Source organism: Nicotiana tomentosiformis, chromosome 1 (genome assembly GCF_000390325.3).
Source record: "Nicotiana tomentosiformis chromosome 1, ASM39032v3, whole genome shotgun sequence".
Taxonomy (NCBI): Eukaryota; Viridiplantae; Streptophyta; class Magnoliopsida; order Solanales; family Solanaceae; genus Nicotiana; species Nicotiana tomentosiformis.
In genome coordinates this window covers 47743811-47754619 of record NC_090812.1, presented here as the reverse complement: position 1 = coordinate 47754619, position 10809 = coordinate 47743811, and the positions used below count along the sequence as shown (strand labels likewise).

The following is a 10809-nucleotide window of genomic DNA, read 5'->3' as shown; positions in this document are numbered from 1 at the left end:
TAGCACGTACCCCAGAGCCACAGACCCAGGTTGACCATGCTCTAGAGGTTATACTAGTGCAGCCAGTTTTCCCAGTTCGGCCCGAGGCTAGGGCAACAGTTTTGGAGGGGGGCAACTAAGGCTCGAGAGGTGCAAGAAGTACCACCCTCCCACTTTCAGCGATTTGGCTTCAGAGGATGCTCAAGGTTTTCTTGAGAAATGTCACAGTATCCTCCGTACTATGGGTATTGTGGATTCTAGTGGAGTTTCTTTCACGGCATTCCAGCTTAGAGGAGCGGCCTACCAGTGGTGGCGGGCATATGAGTTGGATAGTCCGGCTGAGGCAGCTTCACTCACTTGGACTCAGTTTTTAGATATGTTCTTGAGGGAATATATTCCTCAGAGTCTTAGAAATGTATGGCGCACAGAGTTTGAGCAGTTGCGCCAAGGCTCTATGACCGTTATGCGATCCGATTCAGTGATTTGGCTAGGCATGCACCAACTTTGGTTGCTACTATTCGAGAACGGGTTCGCCGATTTATATAGGGGCTCCACCCTTGTATCAGATTCAGTATGGCCCGAGAGCTGGAGATGGACATCGCATACTAACATATGGTGTCAATTGCTAGGACATTGGAGGGTATGCAGATCGGGGAGAGAGAAGAAAGGGAAGCTAAGAGACCCCGAGATTCTGGCACATATAACAGTTCTCGTGCCCCAGCTGTAGCCCGTCATGGTAGAGGCTATATGGTTGTCCTATTCATTCAGCACTTCCAGCTGCCAGCAGTACTCCGGCTACTCCCAGACCTCGGGTTCCATATTATGCACCGCCAGTGTCTATTGTACCTCCTGTACGGAGTGCTTTCAGCGGACAGTCCAATTGATCAGGCTCGAGCCAGTCCCAGCAGCCACGTCCTCCGAGGGATTATTTTGAGTGTGGTGACACTCGTCATATAATGAGGGATTGCCCTAGACTTAAGAGGGGTGCACCCCCACAGGTTTCTCAGGCCCCACCTATTTCATAGGGCCCTCAGGCTTCTCAGGCCATGATTACTGCACCAATTTCCACTCCACCTGCACAACCAGCTAGAGGTGGAGGTCGAACAGGTAGAGGTCGCCCTAGAGGGGGAGGCCGAGCCAGATATTATGCCTGCCTGCTAGGACAGAGGCAGTTGCATCCGATTCTGTTATCACAGGTATTGTTCCGGTCTGTCATAGGGATGCATCAGTCTTATTTGATCCAAGCTCCACTTATTCTTATGTTTCATCTTATTTTACCCCGTATTTGGGACTATCCCATGATTCTTTGAGTTCTTCTATTTATGTATCTACACCCGTGGGTAAATCTATTATTGTTAACCGCGTGTATCGGTCGTGTTTGATTGTTATCAGTGGTTTTGAGACCAGAGCTAATTTATTATTGCTCAGTATGGTGGATTTCGATATTATTTTGGGCATGGAGTGGTTGTCGCTCTATCATGCTATCCTTGATTGTTACGCTAAGATGGTGATGTTGGCTATGCCTGGTCTACCATGGCTAGAGTGGAGAGGTACCTTAGATTATGTTCCTAGCAGGGTTGTTTCATTTCTTAAGGCTCAACGAATGGTTGAGAAGGGGTGTAATGTGTATCTGGCCTATGTGAGAGATGTTAGTGTTGATACTCCTAACGTGGAGTCAGTTTCGATAGTAAGCAATTTTCTAGATGTATTTCCAGCGGATCTTCCATGTATGCCACCCGACAGGGATATTGATTTTTGTATTGATTTGTTACTGGGCACTCAGCCCATTTCTATTCTACCATATCGTATGGCCCTAGCAGAATTGAAGGAATTAAAAGAGTAGTTACAGGAGCTGCTTGATAAGGGGGGTTTTGGCCCAGTGTATCGCCTTGGGGTGCTCCTGTCTTATTTCTGAAGAAGAAGGATGGTTCTATGCGGATGTGTATTGATTATCGCCAGTTGAACAAGGTTACAATGAAGAACAGGTATCCATTGCCACGTATTGATGACCTATTTGATCAGCTTCAGGGTGCCAGAGTGTTCTCGAAAATTGATTTGTGGTCAGGGTATCATCAGTTGAAGATTCGAGAATCAGATATTCCAAAGACTGCCTTCAGGACTCGGTATGATCATTATAAGTTCCTTGTAATGTCATTTGGGCTGACCAACGCCCCAGCAACATTTATGCACTTGATGAACAGTGTATTTCAGCCCTATCTTGACTCCTTCGTCATTGTGTTTATTGATGACATTCTAGTGTACTCCCGGAGCCGGGAAGATCATGAGCAGCACCTGAGGACTGTGCTTCAGACTTTGAGAGAAAAGAAGTTATATGCAAAATTTTCAAAGTGTGAATTATGGCTTGATTCAGTGGGATTCTTGGGTCATATAGTTTCATGCGAAGGGATCAAGGTAGATCCGAAGAAGATTGAGGCAGTGCAAAGTTGGCCCAGACCATCCTCAGCTACGGAGATCCGGAGTTTTCTTGGCGGGGTATTATCGCCGATTTGTAAAGGGTTTCTCTTCTATTCCTACACCTATGACCAAATTGACCCAGAAGGGTGCTCCGTTCAGGTAGACCGAGGAATGTGAGGAGAGCTTTCAAAAGCTCAAGACAACTTTGACTACAGCCCCAGTATTGGTATTGCCTACAGGTTTAGAGTCTTATACTGTGTATTGTGATGCGTCGCGTATTGGTCTCAGCGTAGTGTGGATGCAAACAGTAGGGTGATTGCCTATGCGCCCAGACAGTTAAAGGTACATGAGAAGAATTATCCGGTACACGACCTTGAATTAGCAGCTACTGTTCATGCCTTGAAGATTTGGCAACATTATTTGTACGATGTCCATTGTGAGGTTTATATCGATCACTGGAGTCTACAACATCTGTTTAAACAGAAGGATCTTACTTTGCGGCAGCGGAGGTGGTTGGAGTTGCTTAAGGATTATGACATCACCATTCTTTATCATCCCGGGAAGGCCGACGTGGTGGTCAATGCCCTGAGTCACAAAGCGGAAAGTTTGGCTAGTTTAGCATATCTACCAATTCCTTTAGCCTTGGATGTTCAGGTGTTGGCCAACCAGTTTGTTAGATTGGATGTTTCCGAGCCGAGCCGAGTTTTGGATTGTGTGGTTTCTCAGTCTTTTCTATATGATCGTATCAGGAAGCGTCAGTATGATGACCCCCATCTGCTTGTCCTTAAGGACACAGTTCAGCATGGTGATGCTAAGGAAGTCACTATTGGAGATGACGGTGTATTACGGATGCAGGGCAGGCTATGTGTACCCAATGTAGATGGCTTGCGTGAGTTGATTCTCTAGGAGGCTCACAGTTCGCGGTACTCCATTCATTCGGGTGCTGCAAAGATGTATCGGGACTTGAGACAACACTATTTGTGGAGACGGATCAAGAAAAACATAGTGGAGTATGTAGCTCGGTGCCTAAATTGTCAGCAGGTGAAGTATGAGCATCAGCGATCGGGTAGATTGCTTCAGAAGTTAGAGATTCCAGAATGAAAATGGGAGCAGATCACTATGGATTTTGTTGTTGGGCTCCCACGGACTCAAAAGAAGTTCAATGTAGTTTGGGTGATTGTGGATAGATTGACCAAGTCAGCTCATTTCATTCCTATGATTACTACTTACTCTTCGGAGCAGCTGGCTCAGGTTTACATTCGCGAGATTGTCAGGCTTCATGGCGTACCGGTATCTATCATCTCTGACCGGGGTATGCAGTTTACATCACGGTTCTGGAGAGCTGTACAAAGAGAGTTGGGTACTCGTGTGGAGTTGAGTATAGCATTTCACCCTCAGACGGACGGACAGTCCGAGCGCACTATTCAGATACTAAAGGATATACTTTGTGCGTGTGTGATAGATTTTGGGGGTGCTTGGGATCAGTTCTTGCCACTTGCGGAGTTTGCTTACAATAATAGTTATCAGTGGAGCATTCATATGGAGCCGTATGAGGCCTTATATAGTAGGCGGTGCCGGTCTCCAATGGGTTGGTTCGAGCCGGGTGAAGCTAGACTATTGGGTATGGACTTGGTTCAAGATACTTTGGAAAAGGTTAAGTTGATTCAGGATCGAATTCGTACCGCCCAATTTAGACAGAAGAGTTATGCGGATCGGAAGGTTCGTGATGTTGCATTCATGATTGGTGAGCGGGTCTTGCTTCGGGTTTCGCCTATGAAGGGTGTTATGAGGTTCAGAAATAAGGGCAAGTTGAGCCCGAGGTATATCGGACCTTTTGAGATTCTCGAGAGAGTTGGAGAGGTGGCTTACAGACTTGCACTACCATCTAGTCTCTCTTCAGTTCATCCAGTGTTCCATGTTTTCATGCTCCGGAAGTAACACGGCGATCCGTCTCATGTGTTAGACTTCAGCTCAGTCCAGTTGGACAAGGATCTATCTTATGTTGAGGAACCAGTGGCCATTTTGGACAGACAGGTTAGAAAGCTAAGATCGAAGAAATTGCTTCAGTAAAAGTACAGTGAAGGGGTCATCCGGTCGAGGAGGCAACTTGGGAGACTGAGCATGATATGCGTAGCTGTTATCCTCATCTTTTCACCACTCCAGGTATAATTCAAAACACGTTCGAGGACAAACGTTTGTTTAAGAGGGGGAGGATGTAACAACTCGGTCGGTCGTTTTGAGAGTTGTAGCCCCATTCCCTTATTTACTGTTCATTCTGTACTTTATAGCTGTATTGTGATTTGTTAGGGTAGTCAGTTTGAGTCCGAAGAGATTTCGGAATGAATTGAGACACTTAGTCTCAAGGTTGAAAACTTAAGTTGAAAAGGTTGACCGAATATTGACTTATGTGTAAACGACTCCGAAATAGAGTTTTGATGATCCATAATAGCTCTGTATGGTGATTTTGGACTTAGGAGCGTGTCCGAAAAATTATTTGGAAGTCCGTAGCTAAATTAGGCTTGAAATGGCTAAAATAGAAATTTAAGTTTGGAAGTTTTGACCGGGGAGTTGATTTTTTGATATCGGAGTCGGAATCCAGTTCTGAAAATATTCATAGCTCCGTTATATTATTTATGATTTGTGTGCAAAATTTGAGGTCAATCGGAATTAAATTGATAGGTTTCGGCATCGAATGTAGAAGTTGGAATTTTTAAGTTTTATTATGCTTGAATTTGGGTATGATTTGTGATTTTAGCGTTGTTTAATGTGATTTGAGATTTTAACTAAGTTCGTATGATGTTTTAGGACTTGTTTGTATATTTGGTTGAGGTCCCGGGGGCCTCGGGTGAGTTTCGAATGGTTAACGGATCGAAATTTGGACTTAAATAGCTGCTGAAATTTTCTGATACCTGTATCCGGTTTCCTTTATCGCGTTCGCGAGGGGAGTCTCGCATTCGCGAAGAGAAAATTCGGACTGGCCATTTTGTGCTTCGCGTTCGCGTCCGGGGGCACGCATTCGCGAAGAGGAAATTCGGACTGGCCATGTTGTGCTTCGCGTTCGCGACCGGGGGCACGCGTTCGCGAAGGTTCGAGGGGCAAGGCTACGCGTTCGCGATCGAGGCCCCGCGTTCGCAAAAGGGAAAGCCGGCATGGGGGAAATTTGGTCTTTGTGTTCGCGAGACCGGGCTCGCGTTCGCGAAGGAGGAAATACGGGCAGCACAAAAATGTGCTTCGCGAATGCGAGGGAGTTATCGCGTTCGCGAAGAAGAAACGCCCGGACAGAAACTTTAAGTTCTGACGTCCCATTTTCCATTTTTGACAAATTGGAGCTCGGAAAGAGGCAATTTATAAGAAAATAACGGGGTAAGTGTTCTTAACTCAATTTTGATTAAAGTACCCGAATCTATGGTAGTTTTTAATATTTAATTTGTGGATTAAGTTGAAAAAATTATGAAAATTCCTAAGTTTAGATTGAAGATTTAAGGGTTGAGTTGATGTCGGAATTTAGTGATTGTGGTATGGTTGGACTCGTGGTTGAATGAGCGTTCATATTTTGTAACTTTTCTCGACTTCCGAGATGTAGGATCCACAGGCGGTTTTTGAGTTAAATTTCAGATTTTGTTGGAAAATAAATATTTTCATATGGAATTAATTTCCAATAATTTATATTGATTAAATCGAATTAATTGTGACTAGATACGAGGCTTTCGGAAGCTAATTCACGAGGTAAAGGCATAGCAGAGTAAAGAATTTTACGGTTCAATGTAAGTGACTTGTCTAACCTTATATGGGGGAAATTCCCCTTAGGATTTGTATTGATATGATAATTATGATGTGTTAAAAGTCGTGTACGCGAGGTGACGAGTGTGTACACGGGCTAAATGTGAAGAACTTTGATTTTAAATTGTGTAGATCTCTGTTACATATTAATAAAATTATTTGATACGGTTATATTCATCATCATTGATCTATTTTTATTTTTAATTTACCTGACATTTTTCCTGCTAATTGCTTTACATGTTTAATTGAAACTTTGTTTCTTTTATTCTGTGCTCATTATTTGAAAGTTGAATTTTTTTTAATTGAATTATTATTAATATGAAGTATTTGATATTAAAAATTTTGGTACTGAGGCAATGTGTTAAATTTGTGAAATACTATATTTGTTGAGTTATTCACTTCCGAATATTTTGGGAGATTTTTTATTCATTGTGATTGAGTCGTGAGCTCCTTATTGTGAAAAAATATTGCTCTTGTTGATTTATTTTGGCAAGTTAAAATATTTGGGCACTTGAGGTGCAAATTGTGATATATTGTGATATTGATATGCATGCGGTGGTATAAGATTTGGGTGTTGAAACGCATGCGGTGAGATAAAGGTGGCTTTATACGCATTGCTAGTAGGGGAACTACTAGAAGTTAAGCGGTGTGATAAGGGTGGCTAAAATGCGGGATGCTATTTCGGAAAAAATATTTTCTTTAAAATTAAATGTGAAGGATCCCGCGGTGATATAAGAAAATGAGATATTGTGAATTTATTTATGATTTGGGACTACGAGGCGGTAGCTCGGGAGTGCCCTTATTGATATTTCTTTATGGTTGCATTGCCTTTGGTTATTTTGGTGTTTTCCTTAAAGTTGTAAATTTTTATTTTTCTTCCGCGAGGTGTTATTTGCCCTTATTCTGTGTAGTTAAATTGTGACATACTACTTACTTGATTCATCCCCATTGTCATTATTATTATTATATTGTTAAACTTTTCACCATGTCTTTTATTATTCTAGTAGGGTTTGACCTGACCACGTCACTACTCTACCGAAGTTAGGCTTGGCACTTACTGGGTACCGCTGTGGTGTACTCATACTGCGCTTCTGCACGTCTTTTTGCGCAGATCCAGGTAGTTCCTATCAGACCAGGCATCAGTAAACTAGCCGTACGCGGAGACTTCAAGGTATATCTGCCAGCGTCCGCAGACCTCGAAGTCCCCTTCTATCTGTATTATGTTGTTTTCCTCATTCTCTTTAGACTCTGATGTATAGAGACACTTAGAATAAATTCTTAGAAACTTGTGACTTATTTCTTCCGGGTTTTGGAGTTGTAACTATTTGAATCGCGGTTTGATTTATTTTATATGTTGAAATTTGAGTTTCAGTTTTGTATTCCGCATAATTGATAGGTTTACCTAATCTTAGAGATTAGGTGTCATCACGACATCCTACGGAGGAAAATTGGGTTGTGGCACATTCCAAATAGCATAAAATAGTTTACTGTTGAAAATATTTGTGGCGTTTACGTAAAGGCACAAGACACTCTTTTTTACTTTATATTTTTGTATTCTAAATTTTAATTTTATTTTTTATTTTTGCAGACTTAAATAACTAGTAGAGGCAACGGTGTGGTTTTTTCCATTTCTTCATAAACATATATTCTCTATGGAAAAACCAAGAGAATAAGTCTCAGCGCATTTTCCTCTTATTTTTTCCTGAAAATTTGTAAGACAACTTTGAAGGGTGTTCAGAAGCTAGCTGAATTATTTTTACAGATAAGTTATCTTTAAGTATATCCTCAAACGCAATATTAAAAATAAAAAATAAAAATAAAAAAGGAATCTTGGTTGTGGAGAAAAATTATGGGTTTTTTTACACAAATGGTCGTCCATATTCACTGTTTATTTTTTCTAGTCATATACATAAATTATACATATATTATATACTATTGTATATATATTATATATAAATTATACATATATAAGCGATTGAGTGGGTGGCTAATCGGGTTAATTCGTCTTCACTGGGAAAGGACAATTTTATCCAAACTTTGTAGTTAGATCTAAAAAAAAATGTGTTCTCTGTCAATATCAGATAAACGCCTTTTCTACTACTATCAATTTTTTGCCGCATTTTTTACTATCATTTAATTGTACAATGCATTATTAGTCTGCGAAATGTTACAGAAAAGTAGTATATTGCACTAAACTTATTGGATAAAGATGAATTATACACACTCCGAAGTTGAGAAAATAAGCTAACTTAATTATTCAGCTTTCAAATTCAAAAATAGTGTCTTAATAATTAAACATATTTCAGATTTAAACATCGTAATCGTGATAAAAACGAAGCAGCTGCCTTAAATTGCAAACACTTAAATTTCTCAAACGACCATCATTCAATTATTGAAAAAAGATACGAAGACTTTCATGTGTCAAAATATGTTGGAAAGCTCTCATTAATTTCAGTGCTGCATTGGTGACTTTTGAACAACTGCTGAGTGAGAGAATTGACTATTTGGGATTAGCATAATAAATAAGGTGGCTCTTCTCAAGCATTTCCTCCAACAACCAACCAACAATCCTCTGATTTCGTATAATTTTGGATATTCAGACGTTCTTTATTCAACCATATTTTCATGCATTTGATGTAAACAAATACTTCCCCATCTTTCTTTTTTTTTAAGTTGTTTTTACACATATCAAGGAATTCACATTTTAGCATTAATTAATAATGAAATTGACCATATTAATCTTAATTTGTTCATTGAAAATATAACAAATACTCCTAGGTTTTTTACTTCATGAGCAACTTTGGAAAAAAAAAGTTAATTCGTTCTTGATATCTGAAAAAATCAAATATTATGAATCACAAAATAAAGCAAAAAAATCAAATAAAGTGGACTGGATGGAGTAGCTCTAGCCCTGAGGACTTTGGATTTTGACGATTTCCAATACGTCACTTTTAGTTATTTATATAATGTTTCAATCAAGCTTCTGATTAACATCAAACAGCTTACTAATGCAATTAATAAACGAAGAAAATAAGTAGTGCATATTGACACAATTAAGAGGCCAAGTCATGAGTATATACAGCATTTTCTCACTTTTTTGTTGTTTCTTTTCCAACTTTACTGTTAGGAGATCAATGGAAATAGAGTAATTGACTAATATTTACTTTTATATTTTATTTGGAAATCAATAATGGGTTAGTTACCTGACCACCATGAAATACAAAGCATGCAATTTCATACAATTGTCGGTAAAAATTCACTTCAAGATTGTTTGTTGTTTGACATCAGAATTCTATATGTTGTACTATATGTGTTTTCATTTCACTGTTTCTAGTACTGAAATTCGTTAAGATAAAGACTTTTTAGAGTCAAGATATATTATTGGCATGAGAATGAGCCGCATACACACCATCTCCATTCACAATACATTATATAAAGGACAAGCACAAACACAAAAAGTCCCAAATTTTTATATCTCAAAGATAACCATTTAATATCTCCCCTAATTAGTTAGCTTCAAGACTCAAATAAAAATGGTGGAGAGAGAACAAGTCAGACCATTAGCTCCAGCATCAGAGCGGCCTAGCAGCGACGACGACGAAACAGCGTTAAACAAGAGAAGATTTCATAAAAGAAGATGCATCAAATGTTGTGGTTTTGTATCTATCCTTCTTCTCATTCTAGCCATAATAATCATCATTTTGATCTTCACAGTGTTCAAAATAAAAGACCCTATTATTAGAATGAACGGTGTCACAGTGGATAAATTAGACCTCGTTAACACTGGCACCATACCCATGCCCAAACCAGGTTCCAACATGACAATAAAAGCTGACGTATCAGTAAGAAATCCTAATTATGCATCATTTAGGTATAGTAACACAAGCACCACAATTTCCTACCGTGACACGGTGGTCGGGGAGGCGCGGGGCCCGCCGGGGAAGTCGAAGGCACGTCGGACTATGAGGATGAACATAACGATTGATATTATTACGGACAAGATTGTGTCACACCCTAGCTTACTAGCTGATATAAGCACTGGTTTGCTTACTATGAATAGCTTCACAAGTGTTGGTGGGAAGGTCAATTTGCTGAGGATGATTAAGAAACATGTGGTTGTAAAGATGAATTGCAGTATCACTGTGAATATTACTAGCCAGAGAATTCAAGATCAGAGGTGCAAGAAAAAGGTTAAGCTTTAATTAAGATATATATATATTATATGGTGTCATGATATTTTTGCTACTAGATATTCCTTTTGTTTCAATTCTCCATTCCACACCCATCTAACTTCCTTTTGAGTTTTGTATACTCTTGCTGTTCATTATGAGGAGTTTCTGGGGATGGCTTAGATGTTACTATAGTGCATATTTCGAAATTCTGTGTGCTCTATACTTGTATATTATCTTATTCCTCTGCCTTGATTTATTAATTGTTTTTGCAATTCTGTATGATCACAAATACTTTACTTTTCCTATGATGATGAGTTACAGAGAAGATTAGAGTAAATTTTGCTAGATGGGGCAAGTAAACACTATCCTCAACCCTCTGGCATTTTAATTGATGCATCACCAGTCATTGGTGCAAATACGGAATGCAAATATTCAAGCTCAAGAGTTTTGCTGCAACAAAGTG

The 10809-nt window shown here is 39.8% G+C and overlaps 1 protein-coding gene across 1 annotated transcript; it reads left to right on the top strand.

Annotated features, from left to right (window-relative positions):
• The first annotated feature begins 9573 nt into the window (after window positions 1-9573).
• On the top strand, window positions 9574-10606 carry LOC104093535 (late embryogenesis abundant protein At1g64065). The gene has a single exon (XM_009599291.4). It carries the CDS (start codon window positions 9708-9710, stop codon window positions 10374-10376), a length of 669 nt encoding a protein of 222 aa, XP_009597586.1. The 5' UTR covers window positions 9574-9707; the 3' UTR covers window positions 10377-10606.
• Window positions 10607-10809: the final 203 nt, after the last annotated feature.

Coding starts and splice junctions, on each gene's coding strand:
- LOC104093535 (XM_009599291.4), top strand. CDS start 9,708: ATGGTGGAGAGAGAACAAGTCAGACCATTAGCTCCAGCATCAGAGCGG.